The sequence below is a fragment of the Rhinolophus hipposideros genome (genome assembly GCF_964194185.1).
Source record: "Rhinolophus hipposideros genome assembly, chromosome: 17".
Lineage (NCBI taxonomy): Eukaryota > Metazoa > Chordata > Mammalia > Chiroptera > Rhinolophidae > Rhinolophus > Rhinolophus hipposideros.
In genome coordinates this window covers 41020147-41038940 of record NC_138063.1, presented here as the reverse complement: position 1 = coordinate 41038940, position 18794 = coordinate 41020147, and the positions used below count along the sequence as shown (strand labels likewise).

At 45.2% G+C, this 18794-nt stretch overlaps 1 protein-coding gene and 1 pseudogene across 3 annotated transcripts in view; one reads left to right on the top strand and one right to left on the bottom strand.

Annotated features, from left to right (window-relative positions):
- The window catches only part of CABLES1 (Cdk5 and Abl enzyme substrate 1), a 107700-nt gene that overhangs the window by 38151 nt on the left and 50755 nt on the right, over positions 1-18794 (top strand). For both annotated transcript variants that reach the window (XM_081078769.1, XM_081078768.1), the window contains exons 2-3: positions 8933-9004; positions 14390-14482. In XM_081078769.1, coding sequence (XP_080934895.1) covers positions 8933-9004; positions 14390-14482 — 165 coding nt within the window. The remainder of the gene's footprint in view (positions 1-8932; positions 9005-14389; positions 14483-18794) is intronic.
- Positions 8012-8622, bottom strand: LOC308509728 (U6 snRNA-associated Sm-like protein LSm8; annotated as a pseudogene). The gene is made up of 2 exons: positions 8614-8622; positions 8012-8286 (listed from the first exon to the last, which is right to left on the bottom strand). The product of its transcript is annotated as a U6 snRNA-associated Sm-like protein LSm8 (transcript).

The following is an 18794-nucleotide window of genomic DNA, read 5'->3' as shown; positions in this document are numbered from 1 at the left end:
TGCTAATAAAGCCCTAGACACTGAGCTGACCTCACACCTTGGTTTTCCAGAATTTGGCAAGTCTGATGAGAACCTTAAAAGGAAAGTAAACATAGGCAAGCTGAGTGCCTTTGTATTCTCTGTAAACATTTAGAGTTGCTTTCTTGACCTCCACATAAAAATGTAGAAAGAGATCTTATTTAAACAAGCTGATTGGCTCATTCTTGGTGTGTTGATTTTAATTTGATTTTTACCTCATTCGTTAGCTGGAGACTTTGAAACGTACCCAGATTCAAAGTCAGTTTCCTAGTATTTTCTCTGTTTCTTGATCTGTGTATCCCTCCTTTTCTTAAAGATAATCATATTTTCCTTCCTTTATGAGGAAGACCCATGTGACCTGCTGGGGAGTTTGAATTGCTTCTGGCAGTATCCTGGGTATGGATCTGGCTTTAGGCACATACGCTGCCACGGGGAGAGGAGGCTTTTCCTTCCCAAAGCAAGACCGCTGTGTGCTCTTGCTCAGAGGTATTGCAGGGGCTGGCGGGTCTAGGCAGGGTCCTCTGCTGGTTGCCCCAGCCCGATGACCTGGCCCAGCCAGTCTCCCAGTGCATTGTCAGACCCCATGGTTCTCCTTGGCAATTTCCTCCAGTCTAACAAGCAGCCATTGGCAGGCGAGCAAATTAGGGCCACACTCAGTTTCATCAGCAACTTTGCTGCTAGACAAAGCTTTAGATCTGTGGAAAGCAGAACTAAGCATGTATTTACTGAACATGTCTTCAGGCTGAAGCCAAGAGCGTTTTTGCTTTAAGACTCTACGTAGTATCTATTAAGAGGTGACAGCTGACGTTTCTTTCTTCATCTGTGAACACATATGTATTGCTGCAAAACAGTTTGCTTCTTCAGTAATCACAATCTGATTTGACTTGTGCTAGAAGAGCTTCTGGAATCTAGGCGGTAAGATTTGCCCAACAATGAACAAAGTTATCATAACTTAGTTGCTGAATCGGGAGAGCAAGCTCATGATACTGTGGCGCCAACAACTTGAAGCTGTGTTAGAGAAGTGGTGAAAATCACCATGGGAAATTAGAGGTGTATCTGCCCGTAAGAGAGTCTGGTATTTGAAAAGCAGCATTTTTACTGAAGATATATCAATGAGAGTATCATTCTTGGATGTATAGAGGTCCTTCTCTTTAGGGCTCCTTTTAGTAGTAGGTTCCCGTGGTGTGGGGACAGAGTCCCGGAGAGCAGTTTCCAGGCTCTCGGCCTCACTTGGAAAGGTGCCGGCTACGGCAGTAGATGGCCGTCGGCTGTTGCTAATTGACCATCAGCTGTAACTGGTTAGCCAATTAGCCATTGATATAACTGCCCCGGCTGTGCTGGTTGGTCAGCCGGTCGGTTGGCAGGCAGAGATGCGGACAGTAGGTCGTGTGGCTCCAGCCTCCAGTGAGACCATAGTGGTAGGACTCCCCTGTCTATGGCTCCGTGGGTGTTCCTTTTTGGCCTAGCCACATCCTGTGTTCTTATGTGGGGAGCGGGACCAGAGGCCCCACAGGCCACCTCGTGTGACAAACGGCGCAGCAAGCAGGGTCTCCCGCACGACACATGGTGTAATAGATCAATCTACAAGTTACAGATTTATATCCTGCTTTGAAGACCACCTTTTCTGCCTGAGCTGAACTATTTCCAGAACAAAAGAATATGTCTGTGATGTGGGGATACAAGGAGCAAGGGATGGGACATTTTACGAGGGAATTTTCTACCTGCTAAAAAGGCCAGTTCCGCTTTCTAGGCTGGTGACCCCCACACCTTTTCTTGCTAGGCCCTCATGAGGCCCCTTGGAAGCTTTACGACTGCAAGTCAGAAAAGGAGGCTAAAAGTGGAAGATTCCCTTGTTCTCTGGATTGAAGTGGGACTGCTTGCTCTCCAGCCCTGACTCCTTGCCCATGGCCCCACAGCACCCACTCTACCTGGGATGGTGGTGTATGCCCTGATAGTCCGCTAGCCCCTAGAAGGATCTCGGGCCACCTCTCCCACACCTGAAGCTCAACATGGTGAAGGCTGCTGGACCTGTGGTCATCAGGACCAGGCCTTGAGGGTGAGGATGGAGCCCTCATCCTACCGGTGGTCCTTGATCCCCCACCTCCCTAACTGGAGTTGTGAGCAATCAAGCGTGGCCCCTCTGTGCAGACTGCTTTCCTCGCTAGTTCATCCATAGCCTGAAAGTGTGGAGAGAACCGGGTACCCAGCCCTGGGGAATGCTTCCCAACCTGGGGGAGGACCCAGCTTCTCTCATGGCTGCTGTCTGTCTGAGATCCCATTCTTCTGTCTTGCTCAGATGCTGTGAGTGTCACCAACAGTGGAGCCAGATTTCAGCTTTGTCCCACAGCGGTGTTCTTCCTGATTGCCTTTGTTTTTAAGAGGCAAACACTTCTTTTCCTTTTCACAGTTTTAATCATGGACAAATAAATATATATTTACGTTTATAAGTAGATGCGGAACTAGGAAAGAATCGGAAAAGACATACAGCAAAATCTCATAGGGTGCTCTCTGGGCACTGGGTTGGCAGTCCTTTCCTCAGTTTTCTACTTTATTTCCCGGTTTGAATTTTTTTTACGGTAAGATATGTAAAATTCCATTTGGAAAAAGGAATGTTTACTAAGCTTAAACAGAAGAAACCCATTTTACACAGATCACACCTTATACCTGTGATCTGTTCAGCTGTGTTTGGAGGGGACTGTCCCTTCTTCCTACCTGCTCCTTCCACTAGATGAGGGTCTGCTGCCTCCCTGTACTTCTTGTTGTAGTGAGGCGTTGGGAAGCTTTCTGGGCATGATTTCTGGGTTTCTGGTGACTAGCGTGGGAACTCGTGTTGACTAGAGAGGTTCACTAGCAATTGTGTGTGGAAAAGCGTTGAGGCACTCCCTTGGAAAATCCACAGACAGCCACCTGCCTGATGAGTGAGTTCTCATTAGTTTATTTGACTAGCCTTGATCAAGCACCTACGGTTTGCTAAGCATGCTCCGTCCCTAGGACTACACAGGTGAGGAAAGCAGGGGCCCTCCCTGAGAACAGCTCACTGTCTAGTGTGGTTCAGTTTTGTCTGGAGGAGGGAGACGCTCTGTGGGAGAAAGATATAAGTAACAAAGTAAATAAATTACAAGTGTGTGGGTGTCTTGTGACTAGTTAATGAGTTATTTTTATGTTTTTTGTCATAATAACTGAGCGGATCTGAGGTAATCATAACCTCAGCTCACCCATTACCTGTGTAATTGAGGTATCCACAATGGCCTCACTTCCCTCGCACCTGTGAAGAAATAATCATGCCTTCCAGTGGCCGGTCTCACAGCCAGGAAGGGGGCTTCTTGCCTGGAGAGAACTAGAGCCACATAGAAAATTGCCTTTTTGTGAGGATAGCAATGGTTGGCCCAGATGGCCAAGGTCCTTTCTTGCTGTCAAAGCCTGTTTTGCTCCGAAAGATTTTTAACATTCCCTGGGGGTTCCAGCATGCAGCCAGGGTGGAGACCATTGACCTAATCTAACTTCCTCATTTGATGCCGAGGCCAGGGGTCACCTTCCTTGTCACATGCTGATCCTAACTCAGGCTGTAGCTGTCCCCTGTGTTGCCCATGGTCTGACACTGGCCTTCTGGCCAAGCTGCTTCCCCAGATTACCCCATAAGCGGGTTGGTCCTGAACAGTTGGCCCCACTGGACCCCAGGATGACCGTGCTCTGGCCTCACTGGTCAGCGGAGTTAACAGCCAGCTCAGAGTCCAGCTTTGGTGAGGTTCTTCTGGCACATGCTCCCCTCCCTGCCCACTTTAGTCCTCTCGCTGAGCCACTCTGCTTACCAGGCTAAGAAGAGACATCCCTCTTCCAGAAGCACTGATGACGGTGCCCTGAGCATGGCTCCTCTTTGCCCCTCACTCTCCTGGGGGGCCCAGAATGTTGTCAACTGGGACGATGACAGGGCTTTGGCCAGCTTTCAGGATGGCCAGGCCACTGGGCCCATTTTCCCTCTGGTCAGTTAGTGTGGATGGTTGGTCCCTGCTCCTGCTCTGAAAATGGAGTCAGTGACATTTTTGTGCCTAAAGGTACCTTAGAAATACTGGCCCTGGGTCCTGCCTTATCCAGTCATCGGTCTCTCCTGTCATGTGCTTTTCTGTGTGATTTTTTTCTTCTTCTTCTCCCTGTGACCTTTCCTTAAGCTTTCAGTGTAAGTGGATTTACTATAACTACCACTCTGATCAGCCCTGGGTCCCCGGAGCCCACAGCAACTTGCACTGGCAGATGAACCATTAGCCCAAATGATAAGTGGATTAATTTGGTCCAAGTGTATGTATCCAGATACACAGTCGTTTCATGGATTACCAATTCCTTGCTCAGGCAAAGTTGAACATTCAAAAGATAATATTCTAAAATGAGCCTGGAGGTTTTAGGGAGGCTGACTTACATGTGAGTGTTGATATGAACCATGTTGGCTTCTCAAGTGTCTTTGGCCAGTGTGGAAAGGCTCAAATTGTAATTGTCAGACAAGACAGGGAACTCCCAGTTATGAGGACCAGACACAGACTCTTCCATTTGATGATGTCAGCGCATAATGCTTTTGTTTTGAGGTCTATCCGTCTCTTAGTAGATGTCTGCTTAGTTAATAAGGGGGCATGCTATTTGGTCGAAGGCTAAGTATTCTTGTCCATCATTAAAATACACAGACCTGTGCTTGGTAACTGTCCTGGTAATAAAGAGTTTGTGTAGTAATAGACTTTGTTTGTGAATCAGATTGTGGGGTGAAAAGTGCCTGGTGAAGGTTGGCCACCTGCCCTTGTCCTTCTCTTCCATTGTGGGCTTTGTGAGGATAGACAGCAAGGTGAAAGTTTGTTACGTACCTTGGAAGGATCTAGCAAGGGGGCAAGGGGCAGAGATGACCTCCACTGCGTTATCACCAACGAGCATGCCTTTGGGGTAGTGAACAAATCCTTATTTTATGTAGAAAGGGCACGCATCATATCTCTGTTTTCATATGACGGTTTCTTTATAATGACTGGTAGTAGTTCTTTCCAAACTCTGGAGCTCCATTTTAAAGAATATACTGCTTGGTTCTATTCATGAAGAAGGGAAGCACATCTCCCAACTTTAAAGGAACAGGTGGGCATTTGGGTTTTGGATTTTTTTCCCTTTAAGGAATCCAGACTATAAGTGTCTGTGTGTGTGTGTGTGTGTGAGAGAGAATATGTGAATCTACCAGTGTTCACCTCATGAAGAGAGTATCAAACGTACTTGCATTTAAAAAGCAAATTTTTAAAAATGTATAGAAAGACATTCTAATTGGGTTATTTTCTAAATAATCACCTCTCTCCTTTCTGATAGGGAGATTGTCAGATTGTGTGCTATTGTGAATGGACCTATTTTCTAGGGTGAGCACCATGGTCTGAATGTTGCATGAGAGCATGTGGGGTCCCAGGCTGCCTGGCAGGGGCCTCGTGTGTTCACCATGGGATTTGCTAGCCTTTTCAGCTGGAGTGCTTTCCACGCTGCTCCTGGGGTAGTTGGGGATGGGGTAAGGGGCAGTTCCAAATGCCAGAGGAGCTTGAGGGATTAATGGAATTCTTTGGTGGTTGTCCCATGCATTCCCTCTTGACTATGAGCTCCTTGAGCATAGGAGTCAAGCCCGGGTCAGCTTTGTGTTTCCAGCAGACCAGGTTTGCAGCTGGTGTGGTCAGGGCGGTGGTTGCAGTATGTGTTAAGAGGATGTACCTGCCTGGCCTTTGCTCAGGGGCCTTAGGTTGTATCTTTACTGCCCGAGGAGCAGACCAAAGAACTTCCCAGTGGCCGTCTACTAGGATAACTGAAGGAGGGGATTCCCTGGAGTTGTACAACTGCATATGGAGCAAAACATTTATTTACATCTATTAGGCAAATTGTCTATTTACTGGTCACTTGAAATGCTATGCTGTGCTATATTGTTCTATCTAAATATTTATTCTATCTAAATATCCAAATGTTCTATTCTATCTAAAATGGTATTTCAGGAAGGCTCAAAGTTTGACAGCATTTGTTGAGATCTCCAGGATCTGAAACCTATACATTTGTTTTTACCTATGGATGGAAGTTATCTCCAATGACAATCTAGATATGCATACCTAAATACCTAAATCAATATTTTGCTTTTGATTTAAAATACTCAGAACATTATCCAGAGATAAACAGTAAATATTTTAATCATTATCGTTTGGCTGCGGAGGAAACACTGGTATTATTAGCAAGAACAGTGCGTGGAGGGTTGGGGGGGTGTCTAATTTTATAGGTGGCGAGTGCATCAGCAAAGGTGACATACAGAGTTAGTTATGCTTAGAGGGGAGTGCAGGTGTGGAAGGAGTAATGTCTCAGGTGGGCTCATACACAAGACAATTTTGGGTAACCTTGCCACTGGCTAGGACTGGAAAAAGGGACAGAGCTAGGACAGGCAACCTGATCCTAGTCAGTACAGTGGGAAAGGCAGGTCAGGGTGCAGCCCGAGTTTCCAGGAGGAAACTGGAGTGTCAATCAAAAACCCAGTAGCTGCCTGGCATTAGCTGCCCTATGCTGAGGACTTTAATCTCTGTTTCTTAGTTACACTCATGTTCCCATTTCATAGACGAGGAAACTGAGTCTCAAGGATTAAGAAGTTTTTTAAGGCTCCAAAGCTTCCAAACCCCAGGACTGAAATCCAAGTCAGTCTAACCTGGCATGCGTGCTCCTTTGTAGAATTGCCCTGTCCTGTGGCTGAGGAGCATGGGGGTGCCTGCCCGAGAGTTGTGACAGGTAGGGGTGTGACTAACTGGGCATGTGCCCCGTCCTGCTGGGACTTCATACCAACCAGACCTAGGACCTTGCTTTGCTGCTCCTCAACTGATGGCCTGGAAGCTTCAAAGCCACAGCTGTAGGGTCGGTGAGCCAAGTCCCGGAGTCACAGGAGTCACAGGGCTACACCTGCAAGTCCTGCTTCCTAATGAATTGGCGACCTGCAAAATCAGTTCTCCGCCCCCTCAGGCCCCTTTGCAGCTTTACAAGTAAGACCAGTGTCTCCCCACCGCCATTGTCTCAAGTCTGGCTGACCGCTAGAAATCTGGCAATACTGTAGAAATGGGTATTCGATGTAAGCTAACTGCAGATCTTGCCGAAGGTCTAGTATGTCATGAGGACTCTGAAGGTGATGTTGGCGAACTCTGGAATCTCACACTTTGACAAATTAGGGTCTGAGAGAATTAGACCAGTTCACTGATGAAGGCGGAAGATGAGTGATGAATATTTCAGAAAACATTTGAATTAAAGATTAGGAAAAGCTCTTAGAAAATTGATGAAGCCCTTGAATAGTTTGCAGGAAAAAATGATCTTTCTGATGTCTTACTAAAAGCAAAGCACAAAGCGAAAGGTGTCAGGGTAGTTGGTCAGAAAAAGTACCCACGAAAGAAAAACAAAATCGTTTCTTTTTTTTAATTATTCTTTAGAATAAATTAGAGCGTAATTATCCTTGCATGTTCTTACCCCGAATTTGGTCGAGATAGACTAATCCTTCTAATTTTAGTCCCATTTTTTCAAGGTAAAGAAAGATCCAATGAGATTTTTTTCTGTCTACCCCCCTCAGCCAATCATTTACTATGAAATGATGGTCTTTGTTCGAATTTCCTGGAAAGTTACTACCACCCCACCTTGCCTCCTGTACCAGATAGTCTTGGTTAACGAGGACCTATTCTTATTTCAGTCCAGCAAAAGAAACTAGATTGAGGAGGTGTTAGCAGGTGATTTGCAATTCTTTAGCAGCCTGAAAGAGTTAATATATTGCTTAACCATGCCACTGTATTTATTCCTTTTTTTCATGTAGGCAAAAAAATGTTTATTCAAGAAAATGTAAAAATATTTTAATTTACATATTAAAATGAATCAATATGGAGTCAAAATTGCATGATTACACATTCATAAAAACTCTTCACATCATCCTCAGAATAATCAGTTTCCGTACAAAAACGTACAGATGTTCACTGTATGTAATTCTTCCTCAGTGTGCTACTGAGTTTAGAGATTCTGCTGGCATGTTCCCTAAATCAAGCGCAGAATATGTTTCTTCATCAGTTTTTCTCCAATGATTGCAACATTGTCACCTCTGACGATGTATAACCCTACTACCATTTGTTCTATTCCCTGTGAAGAGCTGAACACTCCTTCATGGCTTTCATCCAAAATCAAGTTAATGGTCTGGTCAAAACCTTTCAGTGTTCTCACAATCATTCTCCCGTCAGAAGTAATAACAGCGACAGTTCGGTTGATGTAATTCTCCGGCAGACGTCAGGATGCCTGGCCGCTCCGAGCAGCACAGCAGCTTAGGCGACAAGCCGAGCTCCACAGTATTTATTCTTACTGGTCTCTGAGAAACTCTCCCAAAGGAATGTCTTCCTTGTTTCTGATTGCTTTGGAAATCAGCAATGACCATCCAGAGACCATAACTTTTTTTTTTAATTACCTCCTAAGGATTTTATTGTGTCCTAATATGGTTTAATATGGTTTTAAAATTTAATATTTATCAGTTAATCTGGTCAGACCACTGATATTTAAATACTTAACAGTATGACCTAACGCTTGAGGGAAAACTGCACACAGTACCCAAGTCATGTATTATAAGAGGCACCTTGTCTTTTTTTTTTTTTTTGGTCTTTTGGGGAAATTACAGCATAATAAGGATCAGTCACTTCCTCAGTCGCCACAGAGCAGCCCTATAGCTAAGGAGAATGCTCAGAATTCAGCAAGGCAAGATGGGCTTGGCATTCAGGGTGCAAGCTGGGAACATGGCAGCCTCTTAAAGATAGCTCTTGTCCGATCTTTTATTTTTAATGGACTTTATTTTTTAGAACAGTCTTAGATGTACAGAAATGCCATTTTACAATGCAGTTTTAACTCCTAGTTTTTTCACCTCTCTCTGCAGACGTCGCCTCATCTCCCAGAGATCGTCCTTGGAGACCCTGGAAGATATTGAAGAGAATGCCCCTCTACGGAGGTAAGTTTTTGATGTTACATTTATATGTATATAAATGGTTTGCAGTACCAGATGGCAGCCAAAGTTTGCCTTTTTTTTTTTTTTTAAGTTCTTCATCTACGGAGTTAAATTTTTCAAATGACCCTCTGATTCCCAGACTCATAGTTTAGAAATCCCCACTCTTAGGACCCTTAGAACTAGAAAACTATTAAACTCCAGGTATGTATTTTCCAGTCTGCCTGTGACTTTGGGTCCTGTTTCCCTTTAATTTTGAAAGCTGCTGCTTGATGAAGAGCTCATCATCGTCCCAGCTTACCCAAGTGCACTGGCACAGGTGTCACGGTCTTGAGCTTCATTAGGAGGTACCCACGATGTCACTGTGTAGCTGGCAACTTTGTTTAGGACAGCTGTGAGTGCTCCCTTGGGGCTGAAAGCGCTCCGTTTCTCCCTGAGGACTGCAAAAGTGCTTGCAAGGCATCTGTTTTTTTGGGTGACAGAAATTGCTGAGCTATGCCTTGCCTCTGACTGGCAGCTTTTTCTCCTCTAATCCTGCACCTCTGCTGCTTCCTCCCCCCACCCCCACCCTTCGCCCAGCCCTGCCCAACTGCACCATGGTCAAACCAGGCCCTCCTTGAACAGAGGACACAAGACTCATACAACACATCCCCTTTAGTCCTCATTGCAGCCCGACCAGGGTTGGCCAGCGTGGAGGGGCTCCTTCCTGCAGAAGCAGCGGAGGCAAGGTGGGGTGCTGTGGCTTACCAGGGCATGCATGGCAGGCCGCCAAGGGGGAGGCCTGTGGGAGATGTGCTCCCCTCAACTCACAGCAGCTCCTCTGAACCCACATCTGCGTCCCTTGTGCTGTGGCTCCTGGCTAGGACTCGAGCCCCAGGCTCCTCCCTTTGAGCCTGGGAAGGTGCTGATGTGGAGGGAGGTATCTCACCCTGGAGCCGGCTCCTTCCCTGCCAGGACCTTCACTCCCCGCTGCTAGGTCTTGTACACAGACCACCTGGATGAAGCATAGACAGGCCTGGGGTCTATTCAAAGTGTTAGGTGACCCTGAAGCTCATCAATAACATCATTCCAAAGAGACAGTCAGGGCCAGACAGTCCAGTTTCCACTTTTGAAGTCTTTTGAAACGTACGTAACCTCTGGGCCCATCCTAGGATGAAAGGCGTGTAGCTGCATGATAAATGTAGCTTGCGTGCAAGTGTTCTTACATCCGTCACTATTAAATGTTGGGAGAAGGGCTGTTTCCTTGAAGGAGCCCACAAAATGCTCTTTAAAAGTCAAATTAGAGAGCTGGCTCTGGTCCAAAGTAATCAGCAAGAATGGAGGAGAAATGTTCTCAGGTGGCACCAGTGGCTTTGGCATTTGAGCAGGTACCACAAATAGGAAAATCAATGAATACAGCGAAAAGCCTCTGGTGTTTCAAAAGGCTGAGAGAAGCCAATGTGGTAGCTGTGAGCCAAGAAAACCTGGTGAAAAAATGTTACTCCCTCTTCAGGGATTCTAGGTGGTTAATGGGGGGTTGGGGAGGAGCTGGGCACTGCGTTCCTGGTCATATGTCCTGTCAGCACATTCGTACCCTCCTCTCAGAATCTGCCCATGCTGGTCTTCTGCCTCTACCCCTCAGGCCTCTGAGAGCACAGACGAGCAGAGTAGGAATGGCTTATTTGCCTCAGCTACAACTTCATCCACCTCTAACAGAATATTGTACTTAATTTCCAACAAATCTTGTGTAAATATAAAATTTAAAAATCCGTCAGAAATCAAGGGAATTTAGGCAGTTTAACAAGCCTTTATTTCCTCGAATGGATTTTTTTTAATTAAAAAAAATATTTTCTTAGAAAACTGCTTGTTCGTAGGAAATAAAATTAGCATGGCATAGCAGGAAGGGACCTTAGTTTGGGAGTCGGGGGACCTGAGTTCTTGGCCTGATTCTTTTTACTAGTTCCATGGCTTTGGAAATTTGCTTAACTTTTCTGGGGACTCAGTTTTCCCATCTATAAAATGGGAGGGGGCAAGTTGGCTGATCTCTGAGGTCCTTTCAGCTTCCTGGTTCTGTGAAAGGCATGTACCATTAACGACACTGAAGTATTTTGGGAACTGTGGGGGTGGAAGGCTATTAGCCCAACTTGCTTTTAAACTCAGCACATTGAACAAATGGCTAGAGGCATCTATTAAAAACCTTTTTCATAATTAAGTGTATCCTGTAATCAGTGCTAACAAGAAAGAGCTAATCTTTCATTAAATTAGTTTTTAATTTACTTCTAACCTAATTTAATTTTGCATCACTTAAAATGTATGTTTTTAAATGAATATTTACACTTTAATGCAGGTGGCTTTGAAATTAATTTGTTCTTTGCTTAACCTGATTCAACCTGAGCGCTCAGTCTTCTGGTTTCCTTGGCAATTGTTGCTAACGCCACAATTCTCTTAAAGCGTGTCTTAGATTCCCTGGTGGTTTAGTTGAATGCTTAAAAAAATGTAAGGTAACAAACGGCTCTATGAACAAAGGGCTAGATTAGTGGCCTACCCAGACAGAATTGGATGCTGATATTGACCTAAAGCACTCTTTTGAAAAGTCTTGTGCCTCACAGTTTGTTAGGTAAGTTTGTTTCCTGTATTCACCTAGAACTCCAAGAATTGGACATTTACAAGGAGGGAGTTTATAGACTGAGGAATGTTCAACTTGCCTGGTGGTTACCTAGTATCCTAGAAATAAGGACCTAGGATATCCCTGCTTGGTATCCAGGAAATCCTCAGATCATCTGCAGCAAATGTGACAGTCATCACTACCTATCCCAGCCTGTCTGGGTTACTGGTGCTGAGAGCCATCTTTGGCTCTTTTGCTGACTTCCAGATCCTGTAGAAACCCAGAGAATTTTGTCCTTAAACCTGAAAGGCAGCAACATCGCTTTCTTCAGGCAGGGATGGCAGAGAGCAGCTTAGGGTCATCCCTCCTCTGGCCTGGGATTGGTACCAGCTTGCCACCACTGCGGCAGGAGGGGGAAGGTCCCCTCGCAGTCTAGCTCTGGGCCCATGGCCCTCAGACTGGCTGGCCCAGGAAGATCTGCTTTTGAAGAGGAAGTGGGGTAAGGGTGTGAGGACACTTCTGAACACGTGGCCCTGTCCAGAAACCAGTGGAAGCATACCTTTACACTTTCGGAGGTTCTCCTTGCTCCAGTGAGTATATGTTTCTAGAACCTTCTTCTGTGTGTGAGAGAGACAGTTGGGGATGTTAGGTAGCCTGCAGAATTGAGCAGTCATTTCTGGAGGTAGAAGTGAGGCAGTTTGGGGTTCTAGGTCTGCTTTTAGAGAACTGCCCCAAGAAAGTAGAGGGAGGCTCTATCCCCTTGAACCCCAAGAAGACTAAATTTGGGTTTAGAAACCTGCAGTGAGTGGGGAGTGGGATTGGTGGGTGCTGTCCCCTATTCAAATTCTGCCTGAAGTCCACAGGACGCACCTAAGGGTGTCCTCACACCCTTGCCCCACTTCCCCTGAGGCAGGGCTTTGCAAGTCTTTAAAATAATCTATTTAAAACCGAAAGTTCAGGACCCTGTTAAGGGCTGCAGTTTTAACAATATAGATGGCAAGTAGTAACAAAATATGTACCCTTTGTAGCTAATGGTCTGCTACTCACCACACCTGAAATGTGTATATGAATAGTTACATGTATGTACATATGCATGGACGTATATATTTGTATTTGAACGAGTCACTTGACAGTTTATGAAGCTCTTGTATACATTATCACATTTAATCCTCACAACGCCAGGGAAGGAATGTTACTAGTGATAATCAGGGTCTCTTGTGAGTGTGGGGGTAGAAACTGGGCGGACCATGGTTTTTGCTGAGGCATCTTACAGGGCCATACGGGCTATAGACATCGAATATGGACCTTGTCCTGATGTAGTGGAGATGACTGGGGTGGGGGCTTTCCCTCCTCTAAACCCAAGGCCATGGGAACCCCCTTTTCCTGATGAAAGTCATCAAATATCTGATGTCATGTCTTTGCTTTGGTAAGCAGTCATTCACTTTAATGTGATTATTTTCAAGTTAAATTACATTTTAAGGTGCTATTTTTTTATGGAAAAAAAAATTTTCAGTGCTCTCTGGGAAAAGGCTTCTGGAAAGACTGGCCCTTCCTAGAGGGTGGGTGAGCGGGTTTGGGGGGTTGTACATCCTGAGGTCTGGACGAGGGATATCACCTAATTTCCCTTGAGCTGGACTCTTGGGGGGTTATAAAGATTGGAATTGCCCTGCAGGTCTGTGACCCTGCCCATTCCCCCGGCCTGTGCCCCGACCTGCTCCCACACCACACCTGCCTCCTGGTTGGGTCACCTTGTTATTCTTGTACCTGAAGCCTCAAAGCTCAGAACTGACTGAACTTGAAAGGTGGCCCCAGCCCAGACCTCAGTGTGGCTTTGGGAAGCCGGGCACTGCTTTCCGGAACTTGCTCTCTGAAGTATTCATTCTCGAGTATCCACTTTCGATGGCAGGATCAGCCCTTGGGCTCAGGGTCCATGGTCAGAAAAGTTTAAGTAAACAACAAAAATTTGGTAGCAAAAACCAAAATAGAAAAGTCACAGCTCTCTTTTTTAAGAAAACACCCAACTTCAGACTCTCTTGAGTTGGGTTTTGCTTTTTTCCCCTTGTTGTTGCAGCTGTGTAACTTAGAATTTGCCAGGTAACTTTGGAAAAAAAATATACACAGATAAGATCTTTTCAGCCTGTCGTCTGTTCTGTCAATCCTGTAGTGCAAGCACATGTCGTATATTCCAGAAAGAAATAATTTGAATCGAATTCATTTTGTTCAACAAATATTTAACATTTATTTTAAAAAGAAAAGAAACAGCCACTAGCTAGGTCTCTGATTCTCATTCAAAGTAAAGCTGTGACTTGCAGGTCTAGTCAAGTTGAGAATTGAAGCAGCTGTCTAGGTAAGTCCGGCCAGAGCATGGCTACGGAAGAAAAATGATTTGGGGTTGCTTTTGAACTGAACTTTCCAGTGTTTTTCCTCTCCAAGCTTTTTAAATTTACCATTTTCTAAATCTTTTAAATATACAGTTTTCTGTTCCCGTTATGTGTGTTGATACAGGAGGATTCTTTTTAAGATGACAAGGAAGAATAATGTCTTTGGAATCTGTATTATTGTAACTGAGGACAATAGTTTTCATTAGCTGGCTTTTCAGAGACCCATATAAATTATTATCAGTATTATCAAGGAAGTTGTCTGTCATTGGGTTTTTTTTCAAGCTTCCTTGCTTCCAGCCGTACTGTCCTCATTATCCTTGGGGTGACTCAAACCATTTGTCTGGTCTTTCCTTCCTGTCTTTGTGTGGAGATGTCTCAGCTGTCCAGCGGGTCACTGACTGTTTTTGAAATGAATTTATTTTTCAGATGTCGAACTCTCTCAGGTTCACCCAGACCAAAGAACTTTAAGAAGATTCATTTTATCAAGAATATGAGGCAACATGATACAAGGAATGGCAGGTACTACCCTTACAAGCTGCTTGCCAGCCTCCCGATTATAGGAAGGGGTGCGTCCAGTGGGGAGAGGGGGATTGTTTGAATGACCAGACCTCAGCCTCGTGAAGCCCATGCTGTGAAGATAAGCAGGATCTCCTATAACCTTCCCAGACTAGTTCCACCCCACTCCCACCAGAATTATCCAAAGATGTCTACAGGAAACAATGCTCCCTAACATTGACCACAGGCTTGGTGAGCTTTATCAGATTAACCACAAACTGAATTTTTAATAGTACTCAAATACGTTTTTATAGAAACTTTGAACAGAAAAACAGTTGAGTTTTTGTTTCGGGGGGTTATTTCCCCTTCTCGTTCTGCTTTGTTGGGTTTTGTTTTATTTTTTCACTGGGGCTGTGTGCCTTGGTCAGTAACTGTCCCATAAGGTGAACTTGGTTTTGGTGCCAGCTTTGATGATTCTTTAGGAGAGTAGAATCACGACTTTGCCAGCAGATTCTCTTGGGCACTAATTCCAATTCCTGAGCTGCTGACATCTGGAGCGTGTGTTTCTCCAGCTCTTCAGTTGCTCTTTTGGAAAGTGCTATTAAATGAAAATTATCACAGTTGAAATTTATAGGACCTTGATATTAAAACTATTCTGGTGACAAATAGATCAGAATCATTATCGCTGGCATGTTTGTGATTAAATGGCTCAGTCCATTCATGGTAGCCTGAGGGCAGCGCTAGAACAGAGCTCCAAAACCTCTTGGGGTTCCCTTGTGCTCTGTACCCCTCTGTACCCATTAGGGGCAGCTCCCCCCACTGACCTGTGACCTAGATAGTGTCCCCCTTGAAAGGGGGAGTTATAGACACCATCCCAGAGCAGAGGTCCTGCTCAAAGACCACTTTGTTTGATCTCCTAAATTACAGAAGGCCACTAGTACTCTATACCATGGTACTTCTATACCAAATGAAACGAGCTAAAAAGTCGTTAGACTCATGGAATGATTAAGGCCCAGTATTACTGTAATTTGGTATAAAACACACTATACAACCTGAATAATAACACTAACAACTATAGTTTTTAAAGACTTGTTGTCTTGAAGTTTATATGTACTTTCAAAACCTTAGTTAAATAGGGAACAATTGTATGGCTATTCAGTGATTTTGGAATAGCAAGATTGAGTTCCCCCTCAAATAATTTTTACGTAGTATATATTTCTATTTTAAATACAGAGCTTTCGTTAAAATGTTCCCAACTGTCATCTGTTAAATAAAATATTCTGAATTTCTCTCTCTCTCCTCCTTACGCTCAGTTACAATCATTGTGCCTTATTCGTTTAACCACTGTGTTTTTCTTGTCTTTTGTGGCTCTTAATTACCAAATCCAAACTTTATTCATGCCATTTTTACTGTAATTATTCATTATTTATTTACATTTGTGTTTGTGTCCATAATCCCTTTAGCCATAAGATAAGCATAGAAAGCCTTTAATTCCTAAATAAAATCAATGACAAAGCGAAAGGAATGGGCCACATTAATAGTATCCTCGACTCCTGGTGCTGTCAAGAATAACTAAGTCAGATAATCTCCTGGCGAAGTTCAGTAGTGAGAGGATGTAGTTAATAAAAGATTTGGACTAATGGGATTGCCAGTGTACATTATGAAGCCACTTTCCTCAGCACACCCACGACCCAGGAACAATATAAACAGTCAGGAAAGCATGCAGTGGCTGGCAGTTTTGCTGGGGAATTTTCAGAGGGAGCCAGGAGAGACTGTTAGCTTATCTGAAGATCTGAGAACTGGAATTTAGGACAGGAAAGCAAGCTCTTAGAGCTGTTGTGAGACCTACAGGCAAGAGGCTGTGACGTGGTGCCTCTTTTGTAATTGCCTAGGTGCGACTGCCTTTCTTGTGCTGAAGGAAGATGAAAGGACTGGAGGTGCTCTCCTTCCCCCCCATGTGGTTTATGGGCAAAGATAGGTTGTTCTTAGATGAAAGAAAGAACCCGGGAGGATACCAGGAAGAAAATACGATTTCTGAGGGGAAAGAAGGAAATTGTTGTCAAGAGCTGATGAATGGGAGGATGTGACCCAGCCTTTCGAGAAAGGAAAGGAGAATTGCCCCCAGTGCTGCTGGGCAGCCTGCGTGAGATTGTCCTGCTGGAGGGTGGCTAGGGACATGTGGATAAGGGATCCTGGGCTGCGATCCTCCAGCTCAGAGGGGAGGGGCTGGAGCCATGGCTGGGCGGGGTCTCTGGTTCCCGGGCCTCGGGTTTACGGAGACAGAGACACATACACAACAGCACACACGAAGGGCACCCGCCTCAGGCCTGCCTGCCCATGTTGGGGAGGAATGAGGCTTTACGGGGAAGGCTGGAAGTCTTCCTTAAAGAGCTTGAAGGCCCGGACTGGAAACAGAATGGCCTGAGTTACTGGAATGTTCGCCTCTTCTCACACCCGGGGAAGAGACTGAAAAGGAGCCTGCACAGCCCCAAGTCCCACAGCAGACTCCCCCAACCCCAGGTGGTTTCGGTCCCTGCTTCAGCCCCTACTTCTGCCCACTCAAAGTCTCCTTGTGACCTCTGACCAGCACAGACCAGCCTCTCAGACCGCAGGCCAAACCTGTTTGCTGTTCTGGCTCTGAAGACGCTGGTGGTGGGGTGCCCCTGTCCCTAAGCCCACTGTGTGTGTGATGGGGACACCAGCCTCAAGGAGGATTTGGGTTCCCGTCTCAGCAAGGGCTGGAGTGCAGCTGACGGGACAAGAGGGGAGCATGTCTTGAGAGTCAATATCTGACCTGGCTGTCAGTGGTCAATTTTAAGATAGAAAGGGGAAGAGATAATAGAAACTGAGCACCAGTTATGGTAAAAGACTATACTTGTGTTATTGAAAAAACAAAACACCCAAGTCGGCCTCATGATCAGTAACATCGGGATACCTGCTTAGCAATAAAGCTTGGGGCCTGGGCCAGCTCCGGGTTCACCCAGGTGAGCTGGCGTGTTGTGAAGTGGAAGTGAACACCCTCAATAGAAGGTGTGGTTCTGATGAAAGATGGAGTCTATTGGAGGTAAAAATCATCTTCATCTGTCTGGAATCCCTGAATTCTGTGAGGCTGGGTTAGGGACCTACCGTGTTTCCCCGAAAATAAGCCCTAACCGGAAAATAAGCCCTAGCATGATTTTTCAAGATGACATCCCTTGAACATAAGCCCTAATGCGTCTTTTTTTGAAGCAAAAATTAATATGAGACCCGGTCTTATTTTCGGGGAAACACGGTACTAGAAGGCTTTGTGTGCGGCTGCAGTGCAGAGAACCAAGCTGAGCGTGTTTGGGAGCCATGCCGCAGATCGGCGGGCCAGGTGGAGCGAAAGATGGAGCCTGGACACAATTGACAGACCCAGTAGTGGAAGCTTCTGCTCCACTGTTAGAACCAGGCAGTGTGATGCGTTCTTTCCTGGCCCTGCTGGGTTTTGCGTCTTCTAGCAGGTAGGGAACGTGGTGACGGGAGCTGCCACACTCCAGTTCTTCTGCCTTAACACAAAGACAGGTTGGCGCTGGGGAAGTCCTGTTGGACTTGATAGTTGGAAAAGACAATAATGATTGACTGTTTTAGAAAGACAGATTTCAGAAAGTTCAAACTAAGAAATGGATGCGTGTAGCTGCTACCATAACTGCCAAAAGGGATTATAAAATTGTGAATATCATAAAGTGATAATGGATACATTTATTGAGTGCTTCCTGGGTGCCAAGCTCTCAATTCTTGATCAGCTTTGTTTCATTCATTCAAGTCAATGGATGTTTGGTGAGTAAATGAGTGTAAAGACCTTTTAATGAGTTTTAGCCTTTAGGACTAAATCTTGAAAAAATGGAAAGAATTTAGAAATATACATTTCAATCCTTGAATTAACCTTACGAGGGAATTGTTACTATTGTATGTCAGACAGAATAATGGCCCCTTACCCCCACCCAAAGCAGTCCATGTTGTATCTCTAGGACCAGTGACTATGTTAGGTTATATGGCAATGGGGAATTAAGGTGACAGATGGAGTTCATATTGCTGATCAGCTGCCCTTAAAATAGCAGGATTATCCTGGATTATCTGAGTGGGCTCCATGTCATCACAGGGGTCCTTAAAAGTAGAAGAGGGTGGCAGGAGAGTCAGTGTCAGGGTGATACAATGTGAGATAGACTCAACTGTCCATTGCTGGCTTTGAAGATGGAGAAAGGGGCTATGAGCCAAGGAATGCAGCAGCCCCTAGGAGCCAGAAAAGGCAAGAAAACGATTCTCCTTTAGAGCCTGCAGTGGAACTAGCTCTTGACTTTAGCCCTGTGACACCCAT